The 18,829-nt window shown below is 45.2% G+C and overlaps 1 protein-coding gene across 5 annotated transcripts in view; it reads left to right on the plus strand.

The window, feature by feature from the left end:
- RGS6 (regulator of G protein signaling 6) overlaps positions 1 to 18,829 on the plus strand; it is a 188,270-nt gene that overhangs the window by 97,691 nt on the left and 71,750 nt on the right. For all 5 annotated transcript variants that reach the window (XM_007454735.1, XM_007454733.1, XM_007454736.1 and 2 more), the window contains exons 6-10: positions 2,239 to 2,315; positions 5,035 to 5,116; positions 6,558 to 6,632; positions 8,111 to 8,209; positions 9,846 to 9,907. In XM_007454735.1, the coding sequence (XP_007454797.1) occupies positions 2,239 to 2,315; positions 5,035 to 5,116; positions 6,558 to 6,632; positions 8,111 to 8,209; positions 9,846 to 9,907 (395 nt within the window). The remainder of the gene's footprint in view (positions 1 to 2,238; positions 2,316 to 5,034; positions 5,117 to 6,557; positions 6,633 to 8,110; positions 8,210 to 9,845; positions 9,908 to 18,829) is intronic.

The raw sequence follows: 18,829 nt of genomic DNA on the forward strand, positions 1-18,829 counted from the left end.
TCTTTCCCCGAAACCACACTTTGTATGGGTCACAGAAAACCTAGGATACTGGCCAACTTTTCTTATACCCTCCAGAGGAGGTGTTGCAGAGCCATGGAATGACTGAAGAGCTGGCAGCTAGGAGGAGGGGCAACGTTAGGGGCAGTGAAGAATCCTCCCCTGGATAATCCAGCATGAACAGCACCTCAGATCCACCCACCTCCCCAATGTCCCTCCCACTTTTGCTGTCTCAGTCTTCCAAACCAAGCGTGAGGCCCCACTCTACCAAACCTTGTCACCCTTGGTTACCTACACCCAAGCCCACCAATGCACTGAGCCACCACTCCCCTCTCTGCAGCCCAAGGGGAATGTGCATGCCATCAGAGAGCAGGATCGGTGCATGGCCCTCCACCCTCTCTGATCCCACTGGCATCACAGGACCTGTGAATGTGGGGAGAGAGCAGTGCAGGTTGCAGTACAAGAGTTTACTGGGAGTGTTAGGACCTGGCTAAAGTTTGCTTATCCAAGGGAGCCGTGAAACATAAATCTATTGGAACATTATAATTTTTTCCCCAGCATCCCTAGCATGGCGGTTCTGTGGCTCTGAGCATCTTAGGCACCCAGTCCCTGCCCTATCTGCCCTCGTGCACCAGCAATCACCCCTCTTCTAGAAGACTGCTGTCTGACTCTTTGTGCGCACAGTGCAAAGTGCTTTAACTTTGGCATGACTACATCACTTCCTGAATATGACCTACAGAAACAACCCAGATGGCAGAAGCATGTGGCCCCTCCATCCCATGTCTCCCTTCCCTGTAGTTCCCTTGTTTAAAAAAGCTCCTAAACGGAAACAAGACAGCACCAACTCCTGACATATTTTATTCTGTTTTCTTTTCTCTTACCCTACAATATTCTGCTTTGGCATTTGTAAAGAATATGGTGTTAAGATGTTCTTTCAGGTTGAAGTTCTGTCTAAAAGTGGTTAGAAACTAAAAAGACACTTTGTTTTCAAAATTCAGTAATTTTATTAATGTTTTCTGATTACATCGTCCCTTTGTAAAAACAACAATTCAAACAGCAAAGAAAGGAGAGAAAATAGCCTGCAATCCTTCTCTCCTAAGCTTTTTTCTGTACATACATTTTTTTTTCTAACAAGAAAACTTGAATCACACCACAAACATTATAGTATAAGCTGCTTCTTTTTCCAGTCATATACTGTAAGGATGTGGAGAATCTTTCCATATCAGTAATAATCATGTACATTCTCATTTTTAATGGCTGCCTAGTATTCCATGGTATGACTGTGTCATTATTTATGTAACTGCTCCCCAGTTGACTGACATTCAGGCTTTACCAGCTTTGCTTCCTGTGAACAGTGGGAAAACCTAAGGGACAGTTTTTTTGAGGTACTCGTACAGCGAGCCTTGGTAATAACTGAGTTCACGTGTGTTGGTCTTCAACCGAAGCTCCTTTTATGTTAATAATCCACTAATGAAGGTCATCAGTTAGTGTTGGCATGAGCTCTATGAAAATACACAGCATAATGTGGGCTCTTGCCTTGCATTCCATCAGGATCAGGCGGGTCATTAGGGGACCTGTGAAACGCCCCTCCCCACTGTCCTGTTGTGCCACTAGGCTACTCCACAGGCTTCGAGAAAAGACTTCTCCCCTCTTCCTCTAAAGGTGACCCTGGATGCCTTTTCTTTCTTTCTGTTTTGGGGTTTTCCTTTCATGACCATCACAAACCTAGACACTCCCTTCTTTCCCACTTTTGAGTCTGGACTTTCAAAGTTGTTAATGCCAGGTCCTCTGGGTTCTCCTTTCCTGCCACCTTCCTAGCCCTCTGCTTGCTGGAAGACAAGTCTTGAGACATCCATTCTTGGTTTTGCAATCAGTTGCAAAAACACCCCTCATGCCTTCCATAAATCCTGCGTGAATAACCACAACCAATTCTCCCTATCTTCAGTGGCCTTTATAAGTGCTGTGTGAGTCGTGTTCTTGTAAAACACACAAGAAAAAAGGAATCGGGAACCACAGGGACGTCAGACTTAATGGGTGTGTAAATGAATGTTAATAGTTCTGCTCTGTACAGCAGGGTCTGGTGCAAAGTCAGATTGGGTTCACATCCAGTGGATTTAAAGTGGGGCCCTACTGTTTTGTTGGGAGTAACCAAAATAGATGGCTGCCTTGTAATAAGCATAGCTGTCAATGTGCAAACTTACAATGATTAATGCCTTCTTGTTGATTTTCATTTCTCATTAGGAAAACTTAGCAAGACTCCAGAGGGCCTTTGCAAGGAAGTGGGAATTCATCTTTATGCAAGCAGAAGCACAAGTAAAGTAGGTGAACTTAATAGAGACCCTTGCAAAGAGAAAAACACTCTCTGGAAATCAGAGGTGGTGTGAGAGTGGGGGTTCCTTCCATGGCCAGCCAGCTATGGTTAGTCACTGTCTCTCTCATGACAGCAACTGAGTAGAAATCAAGTTCAGGATGCATAAGTTGCATCTCTGTCACCCATGGCACTCTAAAACAATTTCCAAAGCGTGTGTTTGAGCAGGCAATGGGGCTCCTCCCAAACGTAGAACTCTGGTCCTAAGAAGATGTACCTAATTCCCAAGGAGATTTCCAAATCTTCTGTGCTCAGAGGCTAAAAACCATCAGACCCACTTTACTTGTTGGTCTGGAAATTTGGTCTTCATAGGAAAACGTACTGGAGTTTTAGGCAGGCCAAAAAGTGGCCCTTCCACCGTATCTCCCGAGGGGAGGGGTTCAGAACTAATCAGAAATAAAGCACAGACATCAGACATTTGGAGTCTGAAATGTCAGATTGTTACTGATAAACTAGTTATAGGACATGATTTTGGATCTGTGACCACAGATCTTTACCCTGGAATTAAACATCCTGGGCAGAGCTGGGTATCTGCAGGGCTGTCCCACCTCAGGGAAGAGTCCAGCCCTGTAAGTTTACTGCACGCAGCAGAGAACAGGTGTCCTGAGAATAGGCTGACCCAGACAGGGCCCAGAAGGACCGACCTCAGCTTTCTAAATTTCTTTTTTTTTTTAATTTATTTATTTAATTTATTTAATTTTGGCTGCGTCGGGACTTCGCTGCTGCACGCAGGCTTTCTCTAGTTGCGGCGAGCAGGGGCTACTCTTCATTGCGGTGCGCGGGCTTCTCATTGCGGTGGCTTCCCTTGTTGCGGAGCACAGGCTGTAGAGCCCAGGCTCAGTAGCTGTGGCGCATGGGCTTCCTTGCTTCACGGCATATGGGATCTTCCTGGTCCAGGGCTCGAACCCTTGTCTCCTGCATTGGCAGGTGGATTCTTAACCACTGCGCTACCAGGGAAGCCCCAGCTTTCTAAATTTCTTCTTTCAAATCTGCCAATAAGTTAAGTCTACAAGAGATGAAAGGAGGAGAAAGTTGGAGTGTTTTTCCCATATTCTTCCTTCCCAGCGAGTTGTAGTGGAAATTCCTTCCTCTCTAAGGAAACAGAAGAAGTGGGGGAAGTAAATGTCCCCCACCCCACAAACATGGTCATCAACCAGATCCTTTTGATTCTGGCAAATGGACTTGCTCAGGTGCAGTTCTCTCTTATCCTTTCTAGCAATGGGCTCTTATTTAGCTTCAAGTGATAATGGAAGAAATGGGGCAGAAGAGTGGGTGGGAAAGGGATGCTGAGCTGGGAGGAGGTGAGTACCTTTTCTCTGGGCACCACTTGCACCTGAGCAGCCCCCGTGGGTCTTCAGAGGACCCCCTGTACACTCTCTGGGCAGTGTGGGTGACATTGATCACAGGTACGGTCACAGATGGCAATGACTTGAGGTCACTGGGTCCAGTGGGCCTCATGGTGTCATCGCTCTCCCCCTCCCTTTGCAGTCTCTACCCCCCACCCATGAATCCACAGGCCTACCCACCACCCCGGTTCTCCCAGAAACCCCCGAGGGAGGTGGACACCAGACACTGGATGCTGAGCTGCATCAGGAAGAGCCTTGGCCCCTGAGGAAGGAGAAAGCAGGAGGGTGGGTGAATAGGTGAGAAGGAGGCAGGATTGAGCCAGTGCACTCAGAAGCCTCCGGGAAGTGAAGAGGAGGGCTGATTTACACTTTCGGGATCACACAGCATCGAATGTTATAAAAGGAGGGAAAAGTGCCACTTTTTACATATGCGGTATTTCTCGATTCACTTTTTTGATGAACTCTGTGATTACATTATAATTGTGGGCCATTTAAGTACACAGTAACTATCACAAAACTCACAGGGTTATTATGACTTTATTTCAGTCAGTCCAATAAACTAAAGTACTCCCAAGAGAGCCAAGAACCAGCAGTTACAAAGCAATTAATCCGAGTTACCTTTTACTTAGAGAGATAATATGAAGTAATACCGGCTTTTTTTTTTTTTTTAACACTCTTATCTATGCGATCACAACATAAAGAATCTGTCTGTCTGTCTGTCTTGCAATTTGTACCTCCCCCAGCTGAGGCCAGAGATATTTGCCTTCTGGATCTTGTCACACACTAGGGTTATTACTTTGCTTTTAGGAAGCCAGATGGTTTAAGTGACTTTTAAAACACATAATTGCAGCATTTTGAAGACATTTCTACTGATTCTGAATCTAAAGCAAACTTTCAAGTTTGAGGATGAAACACTACAAGCCTATGGTTATATTCCTCCCCATAATTTGAATATGCAATAGTAGCCACTTGGATGCGGGGCACGTCAACAACTTATGCAGCTCTTCATAATCCAAATCTTAATAATTCAAATGGACAGCTGCATTCCTGAACCCTCATTAGGCTCACCCTGTTCATTACACATAATTGGTCATTTGCAACCTAGCTGAAAACAAGCTCTCTTACCATGTGTGGGCTCCTTGAGGTTTCCTTGAGGGAACCATACAGCCATATTGTATAGCTCTGCAGAAAGCAGAGACCACACAGGTGCCAAGAGCCCTGTGCACACTAAGCTCCTAAAAAGGGGAGAACAGAGCTGACACATGGATCATGGAGGAAAAACAGAATTAAAAGCCTCTGATTTCCCCTTTTTCACTCTTTCAGGATTGATCGGAAAAAGGACAAGACAGAGAGGAAAATTTTGGATAGTCAAGAACGAGCCTTTTGGGATGTCCACAGGCCAGTGGTGAGAAAGCTCTGCTTAGTTCTCTAAGTTTTACATTTTCTCTCTTCCTTCGCTTAAAAGAAAAGACTGTCTTTAGCCACCAGGCGTCTCACTTTTAAGAAAATTGCTAAGCTTTGTGAAATTGGTTTTGCCATTAATTCATACTGTCTCAGTAGATTTTCTGGAATATATGTCACTTCCACCTTTTAAAAATTATACATCCATGAAAATATGGAATTAGAAATGGGGAGCTGTGGGAATTCCACCTGGGGAACTTTGGGCCCTGAAGTTTCCAGTCCTAAGTTAAGCAATTTCCATTTCTACTGTCATTCAATTCCAACTTCTAGAATGTTCTCTTTCAAATGCAACCGTTGTTGTTACAGTGGTTATGTTCTATGAAGTCGCCGAGAGCACTGAATTAGTGGATGCTGAGCCATTACATTATCCTGGGAGAGATACAGGGTTAGGTTCTTGCAAGCCTCCAGTCACATTTTCATCAACTGATCAATACATAACCTTGTTTGAAGTGTGTTTCGGTTTAAAGACACCTTATTTAATGTATATTGTTGATCACTGGCATTGAACTCGCAGCCAAGAGCACTATAGCTCACGCCTAGATGGAACTTATCTAACATACCTATTTCCTCCTTAAAGCACGTCCCAGCCTTCCTGCACTTAGGAATGCTCGACAGCACATCAGCACTGGGCTTGGGCAAAATCACCAACAGAAACACAAAAATGTGTAAAACTGGTGCTAAATAAACTGTGCAAAGGACACTTGTTTGCAGCATGAGATGAAATAAGAAGGCACCTCACTGGGAACACGTAGGTCTGGCAACTCAACATTTTTCGTGCTCTGCGCACGTCCCAAATGACCATGAAGGCACCACAAGCCCTGACTTGGGGGTTATAAATAAATTTTACCACGTAGGCAAAATCACAAATACAAACTCCACGAATAATGAGGTTTCACGCATTTCTAATTTCGTATTACTAAAATAAGTCTTACATTTTCCTCATGAAATGGAACTAAAACGAATAAGCTATGTCAGCCTTCCTCAAGTCTGATTAAAAGCAAACCACCCCCCAAAAAAAAATTCCCTATCCTGATAGTGGAGTGGTTTTAGATGGTTAGGTATATGAAAGAACAAAGGCTCTGTCTGAAGCCATCCACCAATTTAAATAATAAGTTTACTCTTATAAACTGTACACTGTACTCTCTACTTATCATCCTTAGGTAATATGAGGTAAGCTGTTTTAATTCATATGAGAACTCTGTGGCGGAACACATACTGAAGGTGAAACACCTTTGTAAAAGAAAAAAACTGTAAATGGTAAAATGGGGGTAGTCATGTATTATCTGTAATGGAAAAGATAAAGATTGGTTCTGATAGTGTCACTTGAGCCAACTTGGAAAGTATGATTTTCACTTAGTAATTTATATGATGGTTTTTTCTCTCAGCCAGGCTGTGTGAACACAACAGAAATGGATATCAGAAAATGTCGACGTTTGAAGAACCCACAAAAGGTTAAAAAGGTTCGCTAGTTTAGCTGAATTAAAAATTCTTGGGATCGCCCTTCCATTTCCGGTACTGTTCAAATAATAATTTACTATTTGGAGTTCTTCCCCGTTTCATCCTTTGAAACCATATCATTCATTCTACAAATATTTATGGAGTGGCTGGCGTGTGCTTGGCACCGTTCTGGCTGTGGAAATATAGTGGCAAGTCTTAACAAAGCCCACAGCCTGGTAGGCATGAAGCAAGCCAGCAGGCAACGGTGGGAATTACAAGACGGTTCAGGAGGACCAGGAGGGTGCCCCAGACCAGGGGCTTCCCAAGGGTTTCCATAGCAGGCTCGAGGGTGCAGAGGTCTAAAGGGTAAGTAGCAGTTGGCTCTGGGGAGACAGCAGAGAGGAAGGGAAACATAAGGAACAAAAAGTAGGGCAACACCACAGGCGAAGGCCAGCTTGGTACTTTGACACAAATGCAAGTCTTTTAGTATAGCTAGATCTCCCAAAGTCAAATCACCATCTCACCCAATGGTGAATGATCCAGTGATCATTTGTGTTTCACTATACTGGAAGGGGCAGTGGCTCTCTCTCCTCTATCAATATATATGTTACATGACATATATATCAACTTCTTGAATTCACTTATATATTTTGTTCTTCATTGAGATATTGATGCCCACTGTATTATACTTTAATGTTAGTCTTAAAATGTCCCCATTTAGTCTTTAAAGGCCCCCTAATTCTAATATTCCAGAATTTCATGGAGCCCACACGCACCCTGAGCCTTTCTTGATTTTATAGATTTCAGCTATAAATTGCACACCCTTCAGTGTTTTATTTCTTTCCCAGAACAAAGATTGTCTTTAATCTGTCTCTAAGAAAAGGAACAGATTAAAAAGTAGCTATAGCTGCGGGGAAGTGGAAAATCTGTGTCCAGAAAACTGGTCAGCTTAAAAGGAAAAAATCGGAAACCCTGCCATCTCAAGTTTGTACCAGACAGGCATGTCATCTGCTGACAAAGAGAAAATCTAAAGGGGATCTTTATCTTCCTGCATAATCTTCAGGAATTGTTCCTGAACTTTCCTGTGTCTCAGAATCACCTGGGGCATTTGATGAAAGTGCAGGTTCCCGAACCCCACCCATGAAGATTCTGATTCAGGAGGTCTTGGGTAGAACTCGGCAATGTACCTGTTTACCGAGTACCCAAGATAACTCTTTGCAGATGGTCTATGGACTGTATTTGGAGAAACACTGATACACAAGGAGACCATTAAAGCTCAATGAAAGGAAAGCTTTTCTAATAGTTGTAACTCAAAGATGGACCAGCTGCCTCAAGAGGCAGAGTTCCCATTATTGGAGAATTTCAAGCAGAGGACACTCACTTATTGTCAGGATGTCATGGAGGGGATTGGAAGCATCAGATGAGCACTTGAACTAGCTGACCCTTCGGACCCCCTTCAACTCTGAGGGTGCATGATTCAATATTCTTGTTTCTTCTCTAGTCAGTATATGGCGTGACTGAAGAATCCCAGTCGCAAAGCCCAGTGCACGTCCCCAGTCAGCCAATCAGGAAAACTACAAAAGAGGACATCCGGAAACAGGTGAATGAATGGGCTACCGCACTCTAAGGAGGAGATGTGGCCAGCTTGAAAACCTTTTGAATGTCCACTTCTGGAGGCTGACTGAGCTTTGAGTTCCTGGAAAGCACAGTGGAACACAGCTGTGGGTGACTTGAACCTATGGGCACTGTGTGTGAGTAATTCACGGAGGCTCGAGAAGACAAATTCTCTACCAAGTTACTCCAGCAGTTACTAGAAAAGGACATAAATGAGTTACGCCAACACCATGGGCTGACTGCCGTAGTTGGGTTTCCCCCAAGACGCTGTGGGAGCTGGAGGCAGGAGGGACTCGTGTCACAGCATCCTTAAAATTGTATTGCACTTCCAGAGTAAGCCAGCTCAGGACCACCAACTTTATTGCTCTGATTCAAAACGAAGGTTGACAGATAAAGCAAACCCTACCCACAATGCCATTTCAGCATTATTTGGTTCCATGTTATTTTCCTTCATGCTGAGGAGTTAACTGGTCAACCCAGGTCACAGACAATGCCTAATTACATTACCGCTTTCCAGGGGTTCACCAGTAATGAAGTGACTTGACTTTACATTATGCTTTACTGGCTTCTAGGGGGCACCCAAAGGTATAAACTGTGAGGTGCCTTCCCTTAACGACTTTATTATTGAGTGGGGAAAAGGAAACAGTTGTATGGAAAATAGCTACTCAGTGCCAGTTAAATACACCAAGCACATGGGCATGATGTAGGTGTGAAAGTTGGGTAGGAGATCGCTGGAGATTAGCCAAACCAGATCCTTATGGTGTGTGTGTTACCTCCATGCTGTTGCTAAGCTTTGTAGAATATATACTATATTTAAGTTTTCATTCACTTCTGGGTAAAGAAGATGTGGCACATATATGCAATGGAATATTACTCAGCCATAAAAAGAAACGAAATTGAGTTATTTGTAATGAGGTGAATGGACCTAGAGTCTGTCATACAGAGTGAAGTAAGTCAGAAAGAGAAAAACAAATGCTGTATGCTAACACATATATATGGACTCTAAAAAAAAAAAGTGGTACTGATGAACCTAGTGGCAGGGCAGGAATAAGGTCGTAGACATAGAGAATGGACTTGAGGACACGGGGGTTGGGGGAGGGGGAAGCTGGGGCAAAGTGAGAGAATGGCATGGACATACATACACTACCAAATGTAAAACAGATAGCTAGTGGGAAGCAGCAGCATAGCACAGGGAGATCAGCTCGGTGCTTTGTGACCAGCTAGAGGGGGTGGGATGGGGAGGGTGGGAGGGAGACGCAAGAGGGAAGAGATACGGGGATCTATGTATGCATATGGCTGATTCACTTTATTGTAGAACAGAAACACAGTATTGTGAAGTAATTATACTCCAATAAAGATCTATTTAAGAAAAAAAAAAAACTTAAGCTGTAACACAACACAGGAGAATATGTGATGTAGGCTAAATTATAGAGTGTTTCTTAGTGTGGTAGGAATTTCCAAAAGGGCAAAATGGTTGCTGGAGTGTCGAGTTGGAGGGCTGGAGAAGTCTGTCCAGAGGAGGTGTTTGGATCTTGGTAGAAATACAGGTTTTGGGTTCCTGGGGTGAAGCGGGGGAAAAAATTCCAGTTTGGTCTTAACACTTCTGTTCTGCCTTTCCCCAGATAACATTTTTGAATGCACAGATTGACAGGCATCGTTTAAAAATGTCCAAAGTGGCTGAAAGGTATGTTTCCCCTTAATAATATTACTACTTTCTTCTAATTTAACAAAGGAGAAATATTACAGGGTTATAGCTAACAAGTGTGTACCAAAAGGCAGACCACAGTCATTTCTTAAACTGATGGGTGAAAAAACCACAGACCCTATGTGAGTACAGCTAAGATAGCAGACCTCCCCTGAGTGATGTCAAGAAATGTTCTGTTGCTAAAGCTTTTGAGGGGGGTGGCCGAGGGAACTTGTCAATCAAGGAAGAACATCCTTAAAAGCTACCTAATGCACTTTTACCTTCAGCCTCTTGATTAATTCAAATGGAATTGCTCCCTTTTCGGCTATAAAATGCCCAGATTCACTTTATAAGGGGAAAGAAATTACGTATGCCCTTTGAGGTGCTGGCTGTGCAAACAGGAGGGGACTGGTCCATCAGGAGGCGTTCCACCTCCACACACCATCAACCAGCCAACTGCATGGAATCAACTGTAAAGAAAATATTTGGGACCTCCAGCCTGGCTTCCGCCAGGGCATTTGTGCTACAGTCTGCACCAGGAGCTGGTTTCACCTTGTTAACCCGTGGGAAACTCAATTTTGTCAACGAAACGGTCTGTGTTTGGACTCTCCGTGAAGAGGGGGGACCACCTGGGGAGTCTGTATGGAATAAATCTGAGCAAGCAGCCCCAAGCTGAAGGTTTATTCATCCATATGCTACTGGTAAAGCAATGACCAATATCTGAAAGCTCAAGGGCTTGAGCCGGGTCTTAGTGTTTATTGGCTTTAACAGTAAAGTGGGTCCTTTAAGCCCACCTCACACAGAGGGCTGGCTGTGTGTTCAACCTGTAAGCCTTTCTCTGCTGGCCCCTGGGTTCATCCACATCTTCTTTCTAGATAAATAACAGCAGATTGAGGCAAAGAAAACTCCACACCCAACGCCAAACCGGAATTCACACTTTGCCCTCAAGTGGCCAAGGACATCCCTGGATATGGGCTCATCTCTTCAATGGCATCTTATATCTATTCCAGGACTTCTCAGTAGTGTCACGATTGACATTCTGGGCTGAATACTTGTTTGTTGCAGAAGGCTGCCCTGTACACAATAAGATGTTTTGCAGCATCCCTGACTTCTACCCACTAGGTGCCAAAACCCCACCTCACAGTTTATGACAACCAAAAATGTCTCCAGACGTTGCCAAATGTCCCCAGGAGGGGACAAAATCGACCCCGTTGAGAATCACTGATACTCCCATTTTCCCCAATGCACGTGCTTGAGAACACTGCCATGGCTGGAGCTCACGTCTAGACGAGTGTTCTGGGGTCACAGTTTTAGCCTGGTGGCTGGGGAGCCACCACACCCCACTATCATAATGTGGGGCTTCCAGAGTACAGGCTCTCAGGTTGCTTTTTAGATCTCACTGTGGTTGCCTTTGTCCCAGAAGAGTGTTTGTTAGTGAGGTAGCTGGGAGGACCTTGATTCCATTGGTGTCATAGCCTGTGAGGAACTACAAGCTTCTTTGTCTGTGAAAAAGGGACAGAAATGGCTGTCCTGGGATACTGTGAGGGTCAGAGCTAGCCTTGCAAGGGCACTTTAAAGTTTGCAGTCCTAGGAGAGCCTGCATGCGGGAGCATCTTTCCCTGGGTCTGGTTGCTGGGGTCAGTGGTTTTGAGCGTGATCATCCAGGTGAACGAGGGGGTTAAGAATGGAGATTCCCAAGCCGTAGTGCTAGGGAATTGGATTCAGTGATTCCGAGTAGATCGAGGAACCTGCAGTTTGAATTCTCTGCGGTGGACTGACCAGGTCTCCGAGGATTTGGGGAAGCCACTGCCCACCACTCACAGTGACCTGAGAGCTCACCTCAAAGGGGACACCCAGCTTGGTCATATCTTTGGGGTGTAAGGAAAGATCCCAAACCAGTCAGCACGAGGGAGGCCAGCTGTGCAGGTGTGCAAGCTGGGAAAGGAGACAGCCACAGTGGGGGAGGGGAGCTGGACGTGCCTATTGTTGGTTTGTTTACCACGGGGTACTATCTAATTATGCTTGAGAGGCTGCTCACACTGAAGAGATTATTCATGCCAGTCCTGCACTCCTCTCTCCGCAGCTTGAAGCTTTCATGAGTCCCCACCCAGTAGAGACTGCACTTTATTCCCAGCAGCAATAACTGGCAACTTTTCAATGTGATACAAGGGTTTTTCATTAGAGCCACAAGGAAACCCCCAGATAGAGGAGGAGGGAGAGGAGACGGGTGTTAGCAGGAGATAAAGCAGCCTGGAGCCTTGGTCTCTGTCAGCAGCTCTGCAGGGTTGGAGACAGGGAGGTGGCTCTGGCAGCTGGCCTTGGGTGCAACTGCTCTGCTCGCCAGAGGTGACAACTGGGCTATCTCAGGTGGGCACCACTTCCCCTTGACGGATCTGGGTTTCCCGGGCCTGCTCCAGGTGATGGTGGTAATTAGCCAGAGGCCATCAGGCAAAGGACCGCAGCCCCCCTGAGAACAGGTACACATTGTTTTTCACTTAGTTCCCTGAGAACTGAAACTGGGGAGAGGGCAGGAGGGCTGGTGATCATAAAGGTCCAGTTCTAAAAAAGGCAAGAGTCAAGTCTGGGTCAAAGGGTGCAGCCAGACCCAGCTGGGAAGAGAAAAAGGAAACTTTGTGAACTGAAGGAGCAGAACAGAACAATTTAGGGGGTGGGTGCAGAGCCAGTCATCTGGGTTTGGATTCTGCCTCTGCCATTTTCTAACTGTGTGACCTTGCGCAATTTACTTCACCTCTCTCTGCCTCTGTTCCACCTCTTGAAAGGGGAGAGAGCAGTAGTACTTAACGAATAGGGTTCATGGGTGAATCCACGGCAAGAGCCTGATCCAGTCCTTGACACAGCGCATTCAATGAATGTGAACGATTGTTATTATTTTCCAGTGTGGTGCTTTGGAAAGGAGCAGAATTGCATGAACTGGGTGTGTGGTGTCCAGAGGAACAGAGGGCAGGCCAAGGAATGAGGCTGGCCTTGCAGATGGCAGTTCTGTGTTAGTGCAATTCTTCCCACCCTCTCTCTTTTCAGTCTCCAGCACAGAGAGCCCTGCAGGCTGCCAAAGGCTGGCTCTGCAGCCTGCAATCTGTGTGTCTCCCCTGGGTGCCTCCTATGGCACCACTAACCTGGCACCTTTGAGGAAGGAGGGGCCATACGTGAAGAGGTTGGCTGTCCTGCACAGACTTGCTTGGGTCATCCTGATTTCACCTATTTTGTCTCATTGTCCCCATGAGTGGTCAAATGTCCCCAAAATTGCAACATCATGGCAACCAAACTACATTTCCTGGAAGCAGCACAAAAGTCTGTCTGAAATGTCACACAATTTTTGCTTCAGAAAGTATGGTCCCTGCACACACAGATGAATTTTCCAAATAAATAATGCTTAACACCTTAAGCTTTTCATTTTAACTATGTTGAATGAAAATATTTCTTAAACATGCCCTTGCCTTCTTGAAGAAAGCACACTGCATTTCAGTTAAGTTTTCTGGATAACTCAGGGTCAGTGTTCTTATTTTGTGCTTTAAAACTCAGTCAGTGACCAGAATCAAGTGCCACAAAATGCTTCCCTTTCCCTAAACGGCCCCAGACCATTATGTTCTTTGAGTCTCTGTTGCTGGTTTGTCTTCTTGTTCCTGTCAGCATGGCTTATCTCCAGTAGCCCTTCTTCCTCGCTAAACAACTCCCATCTCCAGTAGCCCTTCTTCCTCGCTAAACAACTCCCATTTCCAACCTGTACCAGGCCAGGTGTATCAGTTAGCTATTGCTGAGTAACAAACCGCCTTAAAAAAAAAAAAAAAAAGCCTGAAAACTGAGTGTCTTCAAACAATATGCATTTACTACTGGTCACACATTTATGTGCCAGTCTGTGTGCTCACATGTCTACGTACACATGTCTGTGTCCACTGGGCCACCCTCTTGTCTGTGTGCCTCCATGGATTGGGTTGGCTGCTGTACTGATCTTGCCTGGGATCTCTCACATGCTTGGTTCAGCTGGTTTAGGATGACCTCAGCTGGGACCATTGGGCAGTCCTTCTCATGGTCTCCCATCCTCCAGCAGGCTAGTTTGACCTTGTTCACCTGGGGATAGTAGGATTCCAAGAAAGAGAGCAGAAGCATGCAAAGCTCCTTGAGGCTTGGAAGTGGCACTCTGACACTTGTGCTGCATTTTATTGACTAAAGCAAGTCACAATCTCAGATCAGATTCAAGGGCTGGGGAAATAGACTCCATTTTTATTTTTTATTTTTATTTTTTTTTTTAACATCTTTATTGGGGTATAATTGCTTTACAATGGTGTGTTAGTTTCTGCTAGACTCCATTTTTATAACTGATCTACCACACCAGAAAATCAAATAATCAAGTTCTTTAATCTCCATCCTAAAGCAAGAGGAAAGAGTCTTCATGAGGTGTGCTCTTCCAAATAACAGACAGTGAGTCTTGGGGCATAGAGTTTATTTCATTGTAGACTCTGCTCAGAGCCCCTTTTGGTCACTTATCTTACCTATGTTTCCTCAGTAGTTGAAATTGCCAAATAGATGAGGTCTTAGTCTTCTTTGCAAGAGTCCTCAAGGGGTCCACTTTTTATTCACTCCAGCCTTACAGCACTGGACAAACCAACTTTTAGAATGCAAAAATCTATATGTTTTAGTTCAAAATTGTCTGAAAAGTCTCTATATTTTGCTGTGTTTCCCCACCCTTAGTGGCACTGAGCTCCAGTCAGTCACTGCCTGGATCACACTGTGCTGCCCCACATGGAAAGATGGCTTTGTGTCATTTTATAACTGCTCCTGTACTCGGCTCATCCTTACCCCATCCCTGGGAGCCATTTGTGCATCACAGCTGACTGCTGAATTGATTTTTTACCATCACCTTGCTTGAGCATGTCTGAGATCACTGCTGCACCCTGAAATTGGAGCTGGTTCCTCCTCTGCTTCCTGGCCCTCTGTGATCAGAAATGTAATTAATGAAATGAGATAAGACAGCAAGGGACTGCATACCCTAAGGGTCTATTAAAAACATGCTAGGGTGATAGAGGTCCGTGAACTTAATGTCTAATGATAGTTTCAGGGAGGAATAAAAGGGGCCCAAGAGGTCATTATGACATTGCTTTTATGTGATTCCAGACACCGCAGGGTCCTTGCTTCTCACGTTAGGTGATAGAAGAGAAACCATCAGAGGTAACACTATAGCCAGGGTGACTGTATCCAGACCAAGATCTAGAAGGGTTGCAATACCTGGCCTGGTATATGCTCTTCTTTCTGAGGGGCTAAATTCACCTCCATGTCCCTTCCCTCATCCCGAGTTTCTCTATTGTATATCTTTTCTCTGGGTGACCCATAATTAAGGAATTATTTCTTCATATTGTCTCTCCTCCCCATCTTCTCCAACGTGAAAAAAAATAGATGAACGAATTAATGAGAACCAAACTTTCTTCTTCCATGTCTGCAGTGCTACTCTGCTTTTCATTCCTTCCTAATCAGATGCTCTTCCTACCTGGTTCCCTTTTGTGCATCATCATTTAGAAAGTGCATATATCAAAGGGGGTGCAAACACACTCTCCTTTTCACCCCTTCTCACATTCAGTCTCCAGGTTTCCTTCCCACTGAGAGGCCCCCAGTTTCCTAAGGAATCCAGTAGCACATTTGTGTTGTATTTCTAAAGTAAGAATGATGGTCACTATCCCATAAGGCTTTGTATTCCATGCCTTTGTTTCCCTTGACTAATCATTTCCCACAGCTGCAGGCCATCCCTCACTGCCCATTTTCCCTGGAGCCTAACTGTCTCTTTCCATCTTCCCCTCACCTGCTTTGTAAACCAGATTCCCATATACATACTTCACTCTTGGGATGCTGTGTAGGGCAAAATCCAGTCTTCCTTTTTCTGTGTTTTTCCTTTACTCTGAAACTGCCACACTCACAGTACTTTTTGAAAAAATTTTATTGGAGTCTAGTTGATTTACAATGTTGTGCTAGTTTCAGGTGTACAGCAAAGTAAATCAGTTAAGCATGTATATATATCCACTCTTTTTTAGATTCTTTTCCCATATAGGCCATTACGGAGTATTGAGTAGAGTTCCCTGTGCTATACAGTAGGTCCTTATTAGTTATCTCTCTTATATATAGCAGTGTGTCACAGTACTCTGACACCAGATGTGTGGGAATTTTTCTCCTCACGCCAGGCAATTCTCTGACACCAGCTGGGTGTCCTACAATTTAACTCAATTCTGACACTCTACCTGGAAATAGTATAAGATCCCACAAGTTAAGGTCTCAATCCTGTAAGACAGCTCCCAACTCACTTCAGATGCCAGTCATAGTAGGTTCCTGGGTTACCCACAACTTCTGTCCAACTTGGCTACAAATTAGAGGTTCCCACAACCCGTTCCTTGGGTTTGATTAATCTGTAGAGTGTCTCACAGAACTCAGGGAAACACTTACTTACACTTACCAGTTTATTAAAGGATATGATAAAGGATACAGACGAACAGCCAGACAAAGAGATTCATAGGGTGAAGTCTGGGAGGGTCCCAAGCACAGGAGCTTCTGTCCCTGTGGAGTTGGGGTGCGTCACCCTCCCCATGTAGATATGTTCACCAACTGGAAGCTCCCTGGATCCCATACTATTGGGATTTTTTGGAGGCTTCCTCATGTAGGCATGATCAATTATTAATTCCATGTCCAGACTTTCTCCCTTCTCAAGAGAATGGGGGGTGGGCCTAAAAGCTCCAAGCTTCTAATTATGGCTTGGTCTTTCTGGTGACCAGCCCCAGCCAGGAGCCATCCATAAGCCCACCCAGAGTCACCTCATTAGAACAAAAGACTCCTATCACTCAGGAGATTACAAGGGTTTCAGGAGCTCTGTGTCAGGGACCGGGGTCAAAACCCAAACACTGAATGGGGTTTGCAGGGTTTAGAGATGGGAAGGGGCCATGAGTCAAGGAATGCAGCCTGCTTCTAAAAGGTAGAAAAGGCAAAGAAATGGATTCTCCCCTAAAGCCTCCAGAAGGAACATGGTCCTGCTGACACCTTGATTTCAGCCCAGCAAAACCCACTTCAGACTTCTGACCCTTAGAACTGGAAGGTAATACATTTGTGTCATTTTAAGCCACTAAGTATGTGGCAATTTGTTACAGCAGCCATTAGAAACTAATACAGTACCTAATCTCTCCCTTTCTTTTAGAATCTCAAGAAGATCAAACTGCACATCCTCCTTTCTAAAGTGTGTGCATTTCCAAGTCCCTTGCTGATCAAAAATTCCTGTTATACCCCTGAGAGACATATATGTAATTCTGATGATTCAATACATCCTAATTCTACCAATAAGACAGAACATTGAAAATACATATGCCCACATAATTTTACCGTTTCCTTTACAAAGCCTCTAACCAACTTTATTTATGTAACTGTACCTTAACAAAATAGCTTTTCCTCTTCCTACAGTAAATTTCCCTGCTGACCAATACTGGCTACCACTGGCACTGGCTGACTGATTGGTGATCCTACTGACTTGAGCTGCTGCCTTGGTGCAGACTGTCGGGCGTTTCTGCAGGAAGTTCTTAGCTCTTCCTTCATGTGGTCCTCCACTTATATCCTGGATACCTGCCTGGACCCTGCTCTGAGAAGGCAGGATGTAGGGCTAGGTCATAGGAACATCTTCATTCATGCTTAATGCCTATGACATAGTCATATCTTGTGCCCCTGTGTGGTTACAAAAGCCCACCTCGGGCTCTCGACCGCTTCTCTTGAACTAACATCTCCATTAAATCTCACCACCTCTCCTCCAACCGCTCCTCTGAATAGCCCCAAATTTCTCTAAAAGAGACCTGGCTGTGAGCCTGTGTTTCATTACAGCTTGTGATGCTCACAGCTGCTCTCTGGCCATTTCAGCCTCTGCTGCCGTGGGCTGGGCAGTGGACCGCTGCCTTCATTGCCTTTCCTGCAGCAGAAGGCAGCCGCGTGCAGTCTCCTTGAGTGCCCGAGTACAGCTGACTCCTGAGTAACTCGGGAGTTAGGGATATGACCATCATGCACTTGAAAATCCACGTATAAAGTATAATTGGCCCTCCATATCCATTGTTCTTGGCATCCATTTCTGCATCTGTGAATTCAGCCAATCATGTAGTACTGTGGTATCTACTATTGAAAAAATCCGCCTACAAGTGGACCAGTGTGGTGCAAACCCATGTCGTTCAGGGGTCAACTGTACTCACCCAGCCCCTCCTGAGCCTCCCCGCTGTCCCCTTGCCCCAGGCGCTCATTCCTGGCTCCGGGACCTGACCTGGCTGGTTGGACCTGGCTTCCCAGCTAGGAGGCGTGGCCACGTGCAAGGTCTAATAAAACATAAGCTGGGGGGTGCGGGGAGGGTCTACTGGTAAAACCTCCAGCCTGTCTCACAGAAATCTGAGGCAGGGCAGGGGAAGATGGGGAGGAAGATTTTTTCCCATCCCTACATTTTACTTCTGGGAAATCCACTTCTGGTTAAGAAATGTTTTTTCCTCATAACTTGTAACTAACTAGTTAGATGAAGGCCCAGCCTTTGCCTTGGGTTGCTCAAGTAGAAGTCCTTTATTAGAGACACAGGGTCACCTGAGGCTGAGGTCACTGGAACAGCCAGAGGCAGACATCCAGGAGGACAAAGGGGTCACAGCTGAGCAGAGCCCCGTGGACTACACACTCCATCTCAGATTTTGAGAACACTGTGGGTGCCCAAATGCTTCATAATCAGGAAAGCCCCCAACACCCCATCATGCCTCAGACACTCTGGAGCATCTCAGTGTGGCCTGTCATCCCTTGAATAGGATTTAGGTTACCTGCTGCTGGTTTGTTACTGTGTCCATCTGAACAGAGGAGTCAGGTGTCAACTGTGCCTTCCCCATCCTCACATCCAGGTGCTTTCACGTTCCTTGCAGTGGGTTG

This window comes from Lipotes vexillifer, unplaced genomic scaffold, assembly GCF_000442215.2.
Source record: "Lipotes vexillifer unplaced genomic scaffold, Lipotes_vexillifer_v1.1 scaffold1495, whole genome shotgun sequence".
Classification (NCBI taxonomy): Eukaryota; Metazoa; Chordata; class Mammalia; order Artiodactyla; family Lipotidae; genus Lipotes; species Lipotes vexillifer.